Below are 17,617 nucleotides of genomic sequence, written 5' to 3' on the forward strand. Positions count from 1 at the left end.
TAGCGCCGAATGGATCCTCACGTATGCGTTTGCTTGTTCATTCAACAGATATTTACAGAACTCCTGCTGCTCTGAGTCCAAACAGCCCATTTCGCCCAGGGTCTCAACCTACTTCACCAGCTGCTTCTCCATCCCAAGGGGCCCCTCAAGCAAATCCAGTCCACACCATGGTCACTGCCTCAGGTAGTGTTTATTGGGAGTCCACTCAGGCAGGCCGGGGGGCTGAGGGGAAGCCCCAACAAGCACCGTGACCCCTCTGTGGCTGGTGGCCAGGGCCAGAGTTGACTCTAATCAGCACCAAGGAGAGCGCCCGGCCGCCATGGAGGGCCCCCTGGGAATTTGGGTCGGTGGAAACTGGGGAGGCCTCTGACTGAAAAAGAACTTAACGGCAGGTGAACTGTGGAGACCAAGAGTCCCCCCGCCTCAAAGGTAACCCAGGCTCCTGTGCCAGGGTCCACCTACCTGCCCGAGGGCAGTAACCCACACCAGCGATGGCTCTTCCACTCTGCTGAACTGAGGGGCCACCACTGTTTCCCTCACTGACCCAGGGAATGCCAGAAGGAGGTGGGGCAATGGGCTGGCCTGTCCCCCATCAGTTGGCTCCCTTCTAGGTCCAAGGAAGTCCAAGATGAAGGGAAACCTATTCCTGGTGTTGAGCAAGGAACCACCTGCCCCCACTTGGCCCCCAGGAGAGGCAGGGCCGCAGCCTGGGAGTGGACACGGGAGCCCCACTCAGCATCCAGAGCTAGAAGTCGGGGAGCCATAGTCAGGTGGTGGGATCTGGGCCAGGAGTTCTAACAACAGCAGGTACCACCTACAGCAGCACCACCGGCGGGTTCTGCGGGTTCTGTTCCACACATGCTGTCCTAATTCTCATGACACCCTAGGAGGCAGGCATTGTTACCCCACTTTGCACACGGAACATCAGGCTCAGATTCAAACGTATGCCTTCCTGACACCCGGGGCAGGTGTTTTTCTGTGCATCCTGAAGGCAGTGGCCAGAATGAAAACCGGCAAATCATCCTCAGGGCTAACGATCATCCAAGCCAGCACGTCTCAGACTGTAATGTGCACACAGTTCACCCCTCGGCTCTCGCTAGCATGCAGATTCTGACTCAGCAGGTCTTGGGTGGGGGCGTGGGTACAGGTGTGCATTTGTAACAAATGGCAGGGAGGTGACGCTAATGCTGGTGGCCCACGGATTACACTTTTTGAGGAGTGAGGGATTCAGCTCAGCACTAATCTACCTCTGCAGACAGAGAGGCATCCCTTCCCTACAGTCTCCTAGAATGTCAAAGGAGATGGCTGTCTTCCCCCCAACCTGAACCAAGAGGTCCTTTTCCCCTCTGCCAGAGTCCCCTAGCCACCTCCACACACATCCACGGTAACACTCAGCAATGGAGCATCCTGGAGAAAACAGTATCTGAGCCAGTTTTTATCCCAGGGAGTGGGCAATGGGGGCTGGCTCGATGCACCCCACCAGAATTCAGAGGGCTCCCAGGAGACCTGCAGCCTCCGGCCTTAGCCCAGAGCCAGTCCAAGGCCTTGGGGACTCGGTCCCATCCGGTTCAGCTCCCCACTGACCAGCTCCAAGCCCAGGTCAGTTCGTGGGAGCGCCAAGTGGATGCAGCTGCAGCTGGGGTTCCACCGGATCGATGTCGAAGAAATTGACCACAGCAGCAACCCTGGCAGAGGGCAGGGGGTCCCGGGGGACCTCTCTACGCAGCAGCAGCTGGGCCGTGTGCTGCAGGCCCGATGAAGCACCGGAGCCTGAGCCCGAGTCAGAATTGGAGTCAGGTGGCAAGGACAGTGGCAACACGTGCTGCAGGCTCAGGCCCGGCCGGGGGCCGCTGTGAGAGGTACGCATGGAGGGTGAGGCCAGGCTGGCCCGGCGTTCCTGGGGGCAGCGGGGACACGGCAGGAACCTACTCAGGGCCCGCTTGAAGTCCCGCATGAAGAGTGGGTAGATGATGGGGTTCATGGTGCTGTTACAGTAACCCAGCCACGTGAGGGCATCGAAGAGGCCTGGGGAGACGCAGTCACACACAGCCTGGAGAGATGGGGTATGTCATGCTTGGTCCCGGAGCAGGCTCACGGACCACCCCACCCAGCGTGGATGGGACAGGCACACACAAACACAAATGCCATGAGAGGCAGCCCACCCTCCTCCATCCCCATGTCTGGGCTGGGGTGTGGTTCGGGGCCTCCCCAGCAAGGCCTGGACTCACCTGCGCCCTGTGGTGGCATTACCTGGGCTATGTTGGCCACAAAGAAGGGCAGCCAGGTCACAAAGAACATGCCCAGCAGGATGCCCAGTGTCAGACTGGCCTTTAAGGCCTTCCTGCTGTGCTTGGTGGTCAGACGCCTGCTATCAGCCAACTCCATCCCTGGGCGTGGGGTCCTGGGCACCTGTGAAACAGAAGGCCACATACATAAGATACCTGAGAGAAGAGCTCCAGTTCGACGCTGACCCCAGCCACAGATGAAGCTTCGATCCTAATTCTAGACTGAGCCCTAGTACGAGCGATACACGGAGCCCTCCTGATCCTTGAATGAGCCCTGTGGTCCTAGATTCCCCAGTTGTAGACCTTACCCTGACTCCAGAGTGAACCTTGATCCCGGCTCTAGACCAAGCCCTGACATCAGCAGTAAACCAAGCCCTGCTCCTGGTCCCAGGCTGAGCCCTGATAACTACTATAGATTGAGACCTACATAACCAAGGTCCCAAACTGAGCCTCATCTCTGGACTGGACTTGAGCCCAACCTTAGCCCCAGGCTGTGGCCTGAGCTCAGCAATAGACTGAGCCCTGATCCTGGCCCTGCCCTGACCCTGACACAAGGACCTCTAGGAAGCACAGTAAACAGAGCAACACTGCCCCAAACACAAATCAGGCAGTTCAGAAGACCACCCTGCTCACCCCACAAAGGACAACACTCAGTTGACACACATGACTGTGAGCCCCAGCACCACACAAAGCCTTTGGCCTACAAGAATTAGTTCCAATTAAACAGTACTTGATGGCAATCCCTATCAAAATAACACCAGCATTCTTCACAGAGCTAGAACAAACAATCCTAAAATTTGTATGGAACCAGAAAAGACCCCCAAATAGCCAAAGCAATCCTGAGAAAGAAAACCAAAGCTGGAGGCCTCACAATTTCAGACTTCAAGCTATACTACAAAGCTGTAATCATCAAGACAGTATGGTACTGGCACTAGAACAGACACTCAGATCAATGGAACAGAATAGAGAACCCAGAAATGGACCTGCAAACATATGGCCAACTAATCTTTGACAAAGCAGGAAAGAACATCCAATGGAATAAAGACAGTGTCTTCAGCAAGTGGTGTTGGGAAAACTGGACAGCAACATGCAGAAGAATGAACCTGGACCACTTTCTTACACCAGACACAAAAATAAACTCAAAATGGATGAGAGACCTAAATGTAAGACAGGAAGCCATCAACATCCTCGAGGAGAAAGCAGGCAAAAACCTCTTTGATCTTGATCGCAGCAAGTTCTTACTCAACACGTCTCTGGAGGCAAGGGAAACAAAAGCAAAAATGAACTACTGGGACCTCATCAAAATAAAAAGCTTCTGCACAGCGAAGGAAACAATCAGCAAAGCTAAAAGGCAGCCAACGGAATGGGAAAAGATATTTGCAAATGATATCAGATAAAGAGTTAGCATTCAAATCTATAAAGAACTTAGCAAACTCAACACCCAAAAAGCAAATAATCCAGTGAAGAAATGGACAAAAGACATGAATAGACACTTTTTCCTAAGAAGACATCCAGATGGCTAACAGACACATGAGAAAATGCTCAATATCACCCATCATCAGGAAAATACAAATTAAAACCACAATGAGATACCACCTCACACCTGGGAGAATAGCTAAAATTAACAATCAGGCAACAACAGATGCTGACAAGGATGCGACAAAAGAGGAACCCTTTCGCATTGCTGGTGGGAATGCAAACTGGTACTGCCACTCTGAAAAACAGTATGGAGGATCCTCAAAAAGCTAAAAATAGAACTGCCCTATGACCCAGCAATTGCCCTACTAGGTAATTATCCAAGGGATGCAGGTGTGCTGTTTCGAAGGGGCACATGCACCCCCATGTTTATAGCAGCACTATCAACAATAGCCAAAGTATGGAAGGAGCCCAAACGTCCATCAACAGATGAATGGATAAAGAAGATATGGTATATATATACCATGGAATATTGCTCAACGATCAAAAAGAATGAAATCTTGCCATCTGCAACAACATGGACGGAACTAGAGTGTGTTATCCCACGTGAAATTAGAGAAAGACAAATATCCTATGACTTCACTCATACATGGAATTTAAGAAACAAAACAGATGAACATAGGGGAAGGGAAGCAAAAATAATATAAAAACGGGGAAGGGGACAAACCATAAGAGACTCTCAAATACAGAGAACAAACTGAGGGTTGCTGGAGGGGTTTTGGGTGGGGGAATGGACTAATTGGGCAAGGGGCGTTAAGGAGGACACTTGTTGGGATGAGTACCGGGTGTTATATGTAGGGGGTGAATCACTGGAATCTACTCCTGAAATCATTATTGCACTATGTGCTAACAAACCTAGATGTAAATTTTTTTTAATTAATAAATTTTTTGAAAAGAAAAATGAACAGTACTTGACAAAAGAAGTTCTGATGCTGTCCAGGTCTGGCACTTTCTTCATATACAGATTCTCCTCATATTTGGGAGTAATGCTCTTGCCTGCACCATTACCCTCATGCTAACGTGCTTTTCTGAAAACGTGTGCACAGAGCAATGTTTGCAATAAAATCAATTTAGACTACTAGGGATGCCACTAACCTTGGCATTTTATAACCCAAATTACAATGTGGACTGGCAGACAGACATCTTCATTCCCAAACATTGACTTAAGAGCTGGACTTTGGGGAGAAAAGGAGGAAAAAGGAGCTGCCCCACAGCAACCATCGAAGGGGACACAGGCGTGAGGAGGTTAGAATTTGACTTTGGAAACTGGAGACCAGTAGTCCCAAAATACTAAAAGCCTTGAACTGGATGATCCTTTAGCCCAGCTATTCCCTTAACTTTTTCAACCTCCTGAGCTCATTGAGAATCCAATGAAATCTACAAAACCTTTTCCCAGAAAACGAAAAGCTTATAAATTCTTACACATGCATACACAGAGAAGGAAAAAAAACATCCCACATTTCCAGTGGGTTCAGAGACCACCTTGAGGTTCATCCATGAAACCCCTGGGGCCCATGAAAGCTGGGAGACGGAGCCCCCCTCTGAACTGCATGTTAGAGTCAATTTGGATTTTCATACACCAGTTTTACACAAAGTGAGACCCACCGAGATTTGCAATTTAAGTAAATGCCAGTGTGCCGAGGTGTGCACAATTAATTGAACTGTGCAAAGTTTGCATGTGCTGCCTGGGAACACGCCTGGCCTTTGGAAGCCAGGGATTCCTCTAACATTTCCTAAACTGCATGAGAGCTCAGCTTAGCTCTTGAGGCAGCAAGAGGTGGGTTGGGTATGGGGTGATGAAAGAGTCAGAAGGAGGCAGGAAGGGAACCAGATTCCCAGGCAACCTCCACAGATGGAAAGGGGGCGGAGGAGGCAAAGCCAAGAAGACATGTCAGTCCTGGGGAGCACCAAAGCCAACCCCCCACCCCGCTCTCAGGCACAGGGGCCCTCTTCCATCCGTGTCTTCTCTCCCAGCCTCCTCAGGGTATCCAGACTTGGGGTCCTGTCCATGGTGCTGAAACCCCAGGTATATATTCTCTTTCTATAGAATCAAGGAGTCCTATTCTAGAATGACAGTGGGCAGGAAGTCGGAGATGAAGCACACTGTAACTCCCACCAGGGAGCTTATCAGTATGTTTATCCAGGTGAAATCTGGTTATAGGACCACCAGAGACAAATTCACAAGGAGCAGCCTATGAGAAGCACTTGATCTCTCCCCTCTGTCTTGGTGGGGCAGCACTGTGCGGAGGCAAGAGCTGGGTTTGTAAAGACAAGTGATCTGGCTTCAAGTCATGCCTCTACCACTTACTCGCTCTGTGATCTTGAGACAGTCTCTGTTTCCACATCTGTAAAATGGGAAAAACAATACTCAGCTGTGGAGTCATTGTGAGGCTGTGGATAATAAATGCATGCACAGTGCCTGACATAGAGTAAGTGCTAAATACACGGTAGCCCTGATGTTGGTTCAGTGGCATGTGTTGGAGGCTGGGGAAATCTTGAGCACCCTCAGAAACCCTGTCCTTCTGCCAGCAACTCAGGCTCCCCGAAGCAGCACAGATGTCAGGACAAATGCTCTGACTCACCATGCTGTATGTAGCAAGGGAGGAAAAAAGGATCTGCTTTTCTCTTTCCTCTTCTCATTTTCTCCCCTCCAGAGTAGACTCTATATGGCTTCTATGGACCCACCATGGTCAACTTGGAGGAGAGACTCCTGCTTCCCCCAAAGATCTGCCTTGCCTTCAAATTGCTTCCAACAGTGGGGATAGCCAATAGGGGAGGAGGGAGCCACCATTCTCAGAGGGACCACTCATACAAGTATCCCCCCTGACCTCTGGTGACCTGGACGGAGCAAGAGACAGCCTTGATCTTGTCAGAGCTCTATGGCACTGGGGAACCGAGACAATGGGGAGATATTTGGGGGCAATCATCAGAGAGGGAGCTCCAGAAAAGGAATTAAAGACGGCCTCAGATTCCCTCTCTAGGAATCTTCCTGGGGAAACCCTGGGTTTTTCTTTCTTTTCTTCTCTCCAAAGAGTTGACCCAAAAACACAGACAAAAGGGCAAGGCTCAGAGAGGACAGGGGACCTTTCCCAGGTCACATTGTCCCAGTACAAGGTCTCAAAGCGAAGCACTCCAAGTGACCCCCAGTCAGCACTATAACCCACATTTATAGCCCACACTACAACCCACTTACTATGTGTCGGCATCTGATATTCATCATGCCATTTAATCTTTACACAAGGTAGGCATTATTATCCCCATTTTGCAGGTGACGTCCAGAGAGGCAAAACAACTTGCCGGAAGTCACACAGCAGATAAGTGTTGCGTCAGGGATTCAAAGTCCTTTCTACCTCCAGAAATTTCACTTCTTCCACTCCCCACACTGCCTCCATTTGGGGGCTTCCAGAAACCCCCACCAGTGTCAGCCAGAAGCCCTCATGAAGCAGAAGCCAGTGGCAACCACCAGCCTCGCCCTGAGGTCTAGCTGATGCCAGCTTCACCCTGCCCACTTCTCTGCCCTGTAACCACCTCATGGCCCCTCATGGCCGTGATCTGTTGTTTGCCTGCCCCTCGGATATGCGTGTCACCGCCAGAGCGCAGGCTGCCAGGAGGCAATTCCACCTACAGGCTCCTGTGTTCAATAAATGCGCCTGGGTGGCTCAGTTGGTGGAGGTCTGACTCTTGATTTTGGCTCAGGTCATGATCTCATGTTTTGTGGGTTCGAGCCCCGCATTGGGCTCTGCACTGACAGTGTGGAGCCTGCTTTGAATTCTCTGTCTCCCTCTCTGCCCTCCCCCACTCTCTCTCTCTCTCTCTCTCTCTCTCAAAAATAAGTTAACACTAAAAAAAATACCTAAATACATGTCTGTACACGTTGCATATACAGAAATGTGTATCACAACACAGGAAAAAAACTGGAAACAGCCTAAACATGCGTGGAAAGAGAGTGGTTAAGTAAACCATGGTACATCCCCACTATGGACTATGACACAGATGATTAAAAGAACATAATCGATCAAATGAAAAGATCTCCAAGACGTAATATCGATATTAAGTGATAACAGCAAGTTGCAAAATAATAGGGATGACGTGATTCCATTGCTGAAGAAATACACAAAACAAAGCACTAAGTCTCTTTGGGTGCATCAACAAACATGGACGCACAAAGAAAAAGGAGTGGAAAGACAGATCTTAAATTGATAAAAGTGTACCTGGGAATGGAAGGTGATTGGGTGGAACTTGAGAGGGTCTTTCATTTTCTCCCTATGGCCAGACTTTTATTTATTTTTTTTAAAGTAACCTCTACCCCCAATGTGGGGCTTGAACTAGTGACCCCAAGATCAAGAGTCGCATGCTCTACCCACTGAGCCAGCCAGGCACCTCCTGAATTTTTATTTTAAAGTGTACTGATGTATTCCCTTGTGTGATTTAAATTGTCCACAATCACCTACTCCTGGCATAAGGGTTCTCAGACAGACTGTGGAGCCAGAATCGTCTGGATTCAAATCATGGCTCTGTTACTCACTGGCCGTGTGGCCTCAAGCAAGGTATTTCACCGCTCTGAGCCTCAGCTTTCTCATCTGTAAAATGGCAATTGTAATGGCATCTACTTCGTAGGATTGTAGTCAGGATTAACTGAGATAATATGCATAAAGTCCCTTGAACAGCACCTGGCACATAGTAAGCACCATGTAAGAGTCAGCTATCTTCTCTGTTATTAGAGTCCAGCTCAACGCTCTGATTCTGGTGATGTGGCTGCTATTGATGGCAATCGTGGGGATTTCCCCTAGAAAGGCTTGAAGGGATAACTTCTCCGGAACCATATATCTTACCACCAAGAGGAAAGGGGGGAAACTGCCACTGGTTGAGCACCCAGTATGTGCAAGGTTTATATATATTATCTCACCGATTCTTCAAACAGCCTCATGTGATACATGGCATCACTCTGGGGTAGACGGAGGTGAACGACCTGGTCCAAAGTCATCAGCAGCGATGGGAAGGAGGCAGGACCCGAACCCCTGACCAGCCCGATGTACAAGCACCTGCACCAGCTCTGGCGGCTCCGGGCCACCTTGTTCCCAGCAGCAGCCGAGGCTGCCGTGCTCAGCACTGCTCCTCTGCAACCCTTCCCCAGCTCAGCCCCCTCCTCCGCCCCCGAGATATTTCTGTGATCACAGCCTCTTCTGAGGAGGAGGAAGGACAGCGATGGAAGGGAAGGCAGATCACTGAGACAAAGTGGTGCAGAGTTGGGTGAGGGCGGAGGAGGAGAGGGGGAGAAGCCGATGGGAGAGACGGGGGAGAGGAAGATGGGGAGATGTAGAAGGAAGGCAGAGAAGGGGGCGAGGTGGATCTGGAGAGAGGGGTGGGAGAAGGGGAGAAAGATGAGGTGCCGAGGAAGACAGAGGGGAGAGGGCTCCAGACCAGAGGCACAGGTCCTGGCGCTGAGACAGCTGGGAAGGCGAAGTCTCAGGCAGACCTCCTTCTCTCCGGCTGCTCTCCATCGCTGAGCTCCCACGCGGGTCCCTCCCGAGGATGGGCACCAGCCCACCCTGGCACAGATCTCTCTCTCTCTCTCCCCCTGCCCTCCAAGCATCTCACTCACTCTGACACCACTCCTCCCACGCCCCTCTCTTCACCCCCAGCCCAATCCCTGCCTCAGCTGTAAGTGGGACCCCTTCCTCACGGCCGCAGGGACAGCGGCTGAAACCACCGAGCTAACCAGTGGCTTCGGAAAACCCCGTTCAAATAACTAGGTAGAGGTGGGAGGTAGCGGGAGAGAGTAAAATGCTCAAGCCCGCTCAGGTACCATGTCCTCAACCCCAGAGGAGCTGGGGCCTCAGAAACGCATGTCCCCCACCCCTCCCTCGTGGGGAAGCTAGCAGCTGGACTGGGGAAGGGAGGGAGCTAAGGGCTAAGCGGGGCTGAGGACAGGAGGAAAGGGGTCCAGTGCACCCCAAGTTTTGTTCATTCTCATCAGCTCCTGCTGGCACTGAGAGCCCCCCACTGCCCGCTGAAAGCTCGGTCTCTGAGGCAGGTCAGCTTGGGTGGGAGGAAAGGGGTGGTGACCCAGAAAGACGGACTAGAGGCAATAGTCCAGAAACAAATTCCCCAAATGCAGGCAAGTGTCCGGGAAATGAGGAAAACAGGCATGGAGGAGGCTTGCCGAGGAGCTGAGTGGTTCTGGAAGCAAGGTCAGTGGTGGGGTCTGACACCTCCTCTCTCTCTGAACCTCAGTCTCCCCATCTGTCCAACGGGATGATGGTGGTCCTTGCCCGGGTGGGTGTTTGGGGGATGAGCTTAGCTCGGTGCCTGGCACATAGTGAGTGCTCAAAGACTGTGGGGCTGCAGCTGTCAGCACCCCGGGGGGATTCCTGCCCAGGTCCTGAGGCCACAGTCTCAGGTGCAATCCTGGTACCAGCCGATTGGCTTCATGGAAAGAAAAATGGGTCATAAGCACCGTCGGAATGGAGAATCCAGCCCAGTCCCACCCCAAGCTCATCAAGACCAGCCAGCTCGTCACATCCTTAGTCACCACTAGAGCAGAACCTCCCAAAGCACAAAAGTGGAAGATGACCTTAGATGGTAAATGGACCCATAAAATAACTGAATCACAGAGTGAGAACATGAGGCTTGTCCAGCATCCTCCCAGCTCTTCTGGTCACGTCCAGAGAAAGTCTCGTGTTCGTGCCGCTGTGCCTTTAACATCCCGCTAACACCCGAGAGAAAGCGGGCCTGGGGGCTCGGCCACTCCAATCACGCCAAGCTGGACTTCAATAACACTGCTGGGGTTCCTGCCGCTCACTGAAGCTGTCTTTGTGATTGCCTTCCTTCCGTTTATGGCAAAGGTACTGAGTTTCCATTTCCAGAAGAGATAAGAAGTTTCCTTTCTAAACAAGTGCATGGAAGTAAAAAGGTAAGTGAAATGATCTAGAGAAAATGCTAAGTACATAGGGAGGCAGCCACTTGAGGCGTGCGGGTGGGTGGAAAGAAGGAAGGTAGATATTCCAAGGTGGTTCCAGATGCCTGAGGTTTGGGAAACGCTCCTTTACAAGAACGCAGGGAGAGAGTGTGGATGGCCCAAGGCAGCCGTCCTACCACTGGAGAACCAAGTCAGGGTCACAGCCACCTGAGATTCAAGAATGTTCTCCAAGCACAGATAGAGGGAGGGAGTAGGACTGCTTTGCCAGGACCTCCTGTCCACCCAAGGCCTGTTCCCCCGGTTTATGGGCCAGCCACACTGCTGGCGTGGGACGGGCAAGCTGTTCTGTGGAACTGCCTTTCAGCCCCCAACCACCCAAACCTCCAGGCACCACCCCTCGATCCTGCAGGAGCCTCCTGCACCTGGAGATAGATCAAGATTGGAGAGCTGATGGGGTGCCTGGGTGGCTCAGTCGGTTCAGCTCAGGTCATGATCTCACAGTTGGTGAGTTCGAGCCCCACATCGGGCTCTGCACTGACAATGCAGAGCCTGCTTGGCATTCTCTCTCTCTCCCTCTCTCTCTCTCTGCCCCGCTCCCCCCTACCCTCAAAATAAATTAAAAAAAAAAAAAAAAAGATTGGAGGGCCCAGTCAGGACTTTCCTCAGAGCCTGTGACCTAATTCTCTGGGGTTCAGGCCTAGTCAACCTAAACCCCCATTCGTCAGGGGTTTAGGACAATAGGCACTGAGACTCCAGTGCCAACTGGCCTGAGTGACAAGAGTGGCCAGTCTACTCCAGACACTGCAGGCCCTTACCACTCACGAGTAATTAGTAAGCACCTACTATGTACAGTGGGGATCAAAACCTACCCAGATGTTCCCAGCCCTCATGGAGCTTACATTGTAGTAGAGGAGATTGACAATGAACAAGTCAACAGATAAACCTGTGGTCAGGATAGAGAATAACAGAGTGAGGGAGCACAGACGGGTCTGAAGACAGGGTGGGCAGGGACGGACTCTGGGAAGAGGTGACCTGTGAGCTGAAAAGCAGTCGGGTAGGGCAGCCCCAGGGGAAGAGCGTTCCAGGCAGGGGGAAGAGCAGTGCAAAGTCCTGGACACAGAAGTCCATCTGGTGCCTTCCAGGAGCATGGGAAGGCCAATGTGCTGGTGCAGAGAGAGGGCAAGGGGAGGAGGTGAAGCGAGAGAGGTTGTCAGCACCAGATTCCGAGGCCAGATCTTGACATGGGTGTCCTCTTTTCTCTTAAGAGTGATGGGGCGCCTGAGTGGCTCAGTCAGTTAAGCCTCTGATTCTTGGTTTCGGCTCAGGTCATAACCTCATGGTTCGTAGGATCGAAACCCCGCGTCAGGCTCTGTGCCAACAGAGCGGAGCCTGCCTCGGATTCTCTCTCTCTTTCCTCTCTTTCTCCACTCTCTCTGCCTCGTCCCCTAGTGTGTGTGCGCTCTCTCTCTCTCTCTCTCTCTCTCTCAAAATAAATAAATAAACAATAAAAAAAAAAGGAATGATGGGATCACTTTCGTTCTGTAAATTGTTGTGGCTCCTATGCAGGGAAGAGACAAGAGTGGGCCTGGAGTGGAGGCAGGGGAAGCCAGTGGGAGACCAGAAAAGGCCTCCAGGTAAGAAGCGCTGGTGGCCTAGATGGGGAGGGTGGCATTACAGGTGGCACAGCTTTAGGAGGGCAGCACCAACAGGCCTTGCGAATGAATCCCATGGGCATGAGGAAGAAAAATTATTCCTAACTTTCTGTCGGGTGATGCCACGATGTTGCCATTTGCCATGATGGGAAAGACGGGAGAGGAGTAGGGAGGGAGGGCTGGCACCCCCTGAATTCCCTTTTTGCACATGGAACCTTCGAGAAGCCTGCCCCACATGCTGATGGAGCTGTCCTAGAGACAGCATTGAGTCTAGAGCACAGAAGAGGGGTGGGAGCTGGAAATGGCCCCTCGGAGGTCACCACCAAGTGCACATATTAAGTGCACGCTGCCCGGTGGGTACCCAGTGGCTGCTCATTCCCCTCCATCCCCCCAAGCCCAGCTCTCCCCGCACACCCCGGGTACCTGCAGCGTCGCCAAGGCCTGGCCGGCCATGCCGGTGGTGAGGGAGGCCACCTGCACCGCCTGCTTGCGGGCGGCCAGCAAGATCCTGCAGTAGGTGAAGCAGATGGCGCCCGAGGGCAGGAAGAAGGTGAGGCCCGAGGCCACGAGGACGAAGGGCAGGCTGGCCAGCAGGCGGCACTGGCCCGGGGCAGGGGCCCGCGCGCGGCCCAGCTGGTGCCAGCCCAGCAGCAGGGGCAGGAACGAAGCGAGCGCGGCCAGGCTCCAGGCGCCCAGGACCAGCGCCAAGGCGCGCGGGGGCGTCATGCGCAGCTTGTAGCTCAGTGGCGAGAGGATGAGCAGGTAGCGGTCCAGGCTGATGAGGCAGAGGTTGAGGATAGAGGCGCTGCAGCACATCACGTCGAAGGCGGCCCAGAGCAGGCAGAGGCCGCGTGCCAGCACCCAGCGCCCGTACAGCGCGTTCAGCATGGCCGGCGGCATCACCACCAGCCCCACCATCAGGTCCGAGGTGAAGAGCGACACCAGGAAGAAGTTGGACGTGTTGCGCAGCGCGGGCTGCGTGCAGATGAGCGCGATGAGCAACGAGTTGGCCGCCGCCGTCAGCGCGATGACGACACACAGCGCGGCCGCCACCCAGCCGCTGCCTGCGGGGTCCGAAGGCGGCCGCGACCCCCAGTCCGGGGTGCTGTTGTTGGCGGGGCCGGGCTCTGGGACCATGGGGGCGAGGGGTTGGAGAGCGAGGACGACAGGCCCGAGAGGGGTCCGGAGGACGAGGTACGGTGGGCGGGAGGACTCGGCAAGGGGCCTGGAGGAGCGGAGACTGGATGGGCGTCGTCGGTGAGAATAGACCGCCACCAGGGATCAGGCGGGAAGACAGGGACAGGCACACCAGGTGAACGGGCAACGGCCCAGGAAGGTGGAGAGGGGTTATATGGTGTGAGGTGGGGCTACGGAGCAAACTGGTGGGGAGTTCGGGAGGGGGCACACGATGAGGCGCCAAGTGGAGAGCGGGCGGGAAGTCGGGAGGACGAGACGCCAAGTGACTGGACGGTTGGACGGGTGGGAGCAGAGCCCCCTAGAGGGGGCGGGCGGGAAGATCGGGGCGCGGACGCCTGCCTGGGGCGGGGACCCGGGGAGCCGGGAGCGGGGGACGCGCTCAACCCGGGGCACCCCCTCCGTGGCAGGTGGGCGTACCGCGGTGACTCGGGTGGCGGCGGATGGGGGGCGGGGGGGAGGGGCCGCGCGCGAGCCCCGGCCAAGCCCCCGGTGGGGAAGGCAGGTCTCCGAGCCGGCGCAGAGGCAGCCCGGGCTTGGGCGGCCACGGCCCCCTGCGGCGTGCGGGAGGACACCGGACCGACCCGCGGGGACAGGAGCAGCGGCGGCCGCGCCGCCGCCGGGTCCCCGGCCCCGCTCCCGCCCGCGCTCGGTACCTGGGCGCTCGGCGCTGCTCCGCTGCCGGCGACTGCGGCAGGCGCCGCGGGGCTGGGGGAGGAAGAGGCGGCCGCGGGCCGGGCAGGCGCCCAGGGAGCCCGGGAGGCGCCGCGAGGGGCAGGCGCGCGCGAAGGAGCCGGTGGCGCTTCCAGGAGCGCGCGGTCCCCCGCGCCGCGGAGCCTGCGCCCCGCCCCGCCCCGCGGTGGGCGGGGACAGCCGAGCCCCCGCCCCGCCGCGCGCGGGGCCCTCCGCACCCCCAGGTCGCCGCCCCAGCCTCGGCCTCCTCCACCCCGCACACCCCTCTCCGACCCTCTCGCGGCGGCGGCGCAGGAGGAACTCAAAGGAGAGGCTGTGGCCGCGGCTACCTAGGACTGCTCCCCAACGGGGGGCTGCCCACCCGCAGCGGGGGTCGTCGCGCTAGCAGGGGGAGCCCGTTGGGAGCTACTGGGGAGCTCGCTTGCCCTCCAGTGTGTACACACACGCATATGTGCACATATGTGCGTATAGAATAGTATATGTAGTCCTTCAAACCTTTAAACAGCAGGTTACCTCCTCCTTGGGTTCCTTTGAGCAGAAACCTACATTCCCGACAGCCTCACTGAGGGTGAAGTCTCCGATTCGGGAATCCTTAGGCCAGATGCGGTGGAGACACCGCAGGTAGAGAGGTTGGGTGTAACACGCCCGGAAGGCAACCCCTCTGTGTGTCTCTTCCCCTAGCTAAGAAGAATCTCTACCAGAAACTTCACAGATCAATACTGGGGCTTCCACTCATTCATTCAACAAACATTTATTGAGCACCTACTAGGTGTTAGGCACTATTCTGACCAATCAGGACACGAGAGTAACCACAACCGACATCCAGCTTCACGGAGTTTACATTCTAGTCGAAGGAGTCAGACAGTAAACAATAAGCATAATAAACTTTTAAAGTCGCCGTAAAGGGATCACTGCTATGGGGGGAAAAAAGAAAACACGGAGAGCAAGCAACCTGAGGGAATCTGAGGGGGGAGGGGGTCTTTTTCCCTCCACAGAAACTGAAAAGGAGTACCTCCCATGTACACGATTCGCGCCATGTTCCAGAGGCTTTACTCCATTATTCCTACCGCTACAATAATGCTGATATGTGGGTGTTAAGCTGGGACTCACCCAAGGTCAGCAAGTCTAGTGGAACTGAAACTCAGGACCGTCCAACGCCCAAGACAGAAAAACCTCAAGACCCTGCAGCACCCCATCCACCCTCAAGTCACTATTGGGTGCTCAGAGTCCCAGTCTTGCCCACAGATGGGGCTGTGGAGGAGGAGGAGGAGGAGGAGGAGGCCTTCATTCATTCATTCATTCATTCATTTATAAGTCTAAAGAAAACATGACAACTTTATTATTTGTTCATTCTGGGTGACAGATTCACAAATGTTTGAGGATTTTTTCATGTTTATTTATTTATTTTGAGAGAGAGAGGGAGGAAGAGAGCGTGCACACGTGAACTGGGGAGGGGTGTGGGGGTAGGGGGTGGGGAGAGAGAATCCCAAGTAGGCTCCAAGCTGTCAGGGCAGAGCCTGATGTGGGGCTCAATTCCCGAACTGGGAGATCATGACCTGAGTTGAAATAAAGAGTCGGACGCTTAACTGACTGAGCCCTCCAGGCACCCCCCAAGATTTTTGTTATATTGTGATCTGTACTTAACTATAATTTAAAAAAAAAAAAAAAAATTTTTTTTTGTCTAGATTGGGCTGGGTAGTGGTGCCACCTTGTGGCCACGCTGTTATTATCTTGAATGTAAGAACTTTCTTAAAGCTCCATGTGTGTGCTCTTAAAGTTTATCATCTCTGTCATGGAATAATAAAGTCCTAAACACCCTTAATGTCTCAGGGTAGAGAGGGGCCTTCAGGGATGCTCAGTCTCTTCTTGATTACTTCTAGCCATGGGGAGCTCCCTCTCTGGAGGAGAAGGCTGGTGCCACCTCTATTATGCCTGCCAGAGTTCTGCATTACAGGGAGGGAGAAACTGAGGTCCAGGGAGGCTGTGAGGTCTGCCCAAAGCTGCTTTTGCAGAAGATGCTGATTAACTGGATAACTTCCTTGTGTTCGTGGTCAGTTTCCTTCACTGCTGTAGGCTCAGCATATATTAAGCTCTTCAGTAAACATCTGTTCAGTGAATGAATGAATGAATGAATGAACAAAACTATCAGCGCATCCACCAGCAGTTGTGACCCAATCACTCATTCTCGATAATTAGAACGACAGCTGGCATTTTTCTCGTGTATGTGTGTTTTGTTTTTTAATATAAACTCTACACCCAATGTGGGGCTTGAACTCAGGACCCTGAGATGGAAAGTCACATCCTCTACCGGCTGAGCCAGCCAGCTGCACCAACAGCTCGTTTTTCAAGGTCTTCCTACTTTCCAGGCACCGTTCCAAGCTCCATTTGTACATCAATTTATGTAAAGCTCACCACGACCCTGGGAGTTAAGAGAGGTGTGATCATTAGTCCCCATGTTACAGATGGGGAAACTGAGCCTCAGAGTTTAACCGACCTCCTCAAGATTACACAGCTAAGAAGTGGCCCGACCAGGATTTGAACCCAGGGCGACTGGATATTCCCAGAGGCATGCAGCAGGGGAAGAAAACTAGCTAACTGGGAGTTGTAGGTTCCACGTAAGCCAACGAGGTGAGGAAGCTGGAGCTAATTACTCGCCCGCCCTTGCGGAGAGGGGCCTGTGCTGTCAGCGTTAATCCCTTGTAAAGATTTTAGGTCCTTCCACCATCGCTGTGGGGCGGGGGGCTCTCTGGGTGGTTCAGCTTGAGGTTGGCCAGGAGGAAAATCGAAGTCACTGCTCCGTGCACCTCACTCCCAGGGGCAGGCTGGCACCGCTAGCGCCGCTTCTCAAGGGTTTGCCTGCAATCAAGTCTGGCTCCTCCCATTTGCTGCTCCCGCATCCAATCATCGGCGCCTCTCCTCCTCGCCCCGCCTCCCCAGCGCGCCTTTGCCCCCGCCCAATTCTGGCGTCCGCCCTCTCCTGCCTGGACCACTGCAGTCACCGCCGCGGGTCTCCGCTCTCCCAGAAACCCAGCTCTGTGCAGACGCCTCCGGGGCGCTTACTGCAAAGGGAATGAAGTCTGAACTCTGGCTCGCATTCCAGACCTGCCACCAGCCGCGCCAACCCACCTTCCTGCTTTCTTTCCAACCAGCCTCTTAATCTCTTTGTATGTCTACACTGCCTTGTTCCACGCACAGGATGGAGGCGGCTCCTGACCAAGATTCATCCTGCCAAGACGGTCCTTGGGCCTCAGAGGTCCAGCACCAAGGACACGGTCCCAGGAAGTCCTTCTTTTGGACCTGGTCTCTGAGTCCTTGGAAGCGCCGCAGCATCTTCTCTGTGCCCTCCCGTCAGTCCTCACCACCAGCCGTAAAGAATGGCTACTAAGATGGCCAGGGCT

At 53.9% G+C, this 17,617-nt stretch overlaps 1 protein-coding gene across 1 annotated transcript; it reads right to left on the bottom strand.

Moving 5' to 3' along the window:
- Positions 1–933: 933 nt before the first annotated feature.
- HTR6 (5-hydroxytryptamine receptor 6) lies at positions 934–14,275 on the bottom strand. Its single transcript, XM_058718864.1, has 4 exons — positions 14,183–14,275; positions 12,756–13,557; positions 2,251–2,409; positions 934–2,050 (listed from the first exon to the last, which is right to left on the bottom strand). Exons 2-4 carry the CDS (start codon positions 13,467–13,469, stop codon positions 1,601–1,603), a joined length of 1,323 nt encoding a protein of 440 aa, XP_058574847.1. The 5' UTR covers positions 13,470–13,557; positions 14,183–14,275; the 3' UTR covers positions 934–1,600.
- Positions 14,276–17,617: the final 3,342 nt, after the last annotated feature.

This window comes from Neofelis nebulosa, chromosome 2 (assembly GCF_028018385.1).
Source record: "Neofelis nebulosa isolate mNeoNeb1 chromosome 2, mNeoNeb1.pri, whole genome shotgun sequence".
NCBI classification, from domain to species: Eukaryota; Metazoa; Chordata; class Mammalia; order Carnivora; family Felidae; genus Neofelis; species Neofelis nebulosa.

Coding starts and splice junctions, on each gene's coding strand:
- HTR6 (XM_058718864.1), bottom strand. CDS start 13,469: ATGGTCCCAGAGCCCGGCCCCGCCAACAACAGCACCCCGGACTGGGGG. Junction 2,410..12,755: donor AGGCCTTGGCGACGCTGCAG/GTACCCGGGGTG, acceptor TCTGTTTCACAG/GTGCCCAGGACCCCACGCCC. Junction 2,051..2,250: donor TTGTGGCCAACATAGCCCAG/GTAATGCCACCA, acceptor CCATCTCTCCAG/GCTGTGTGTGACTGCGTCTC.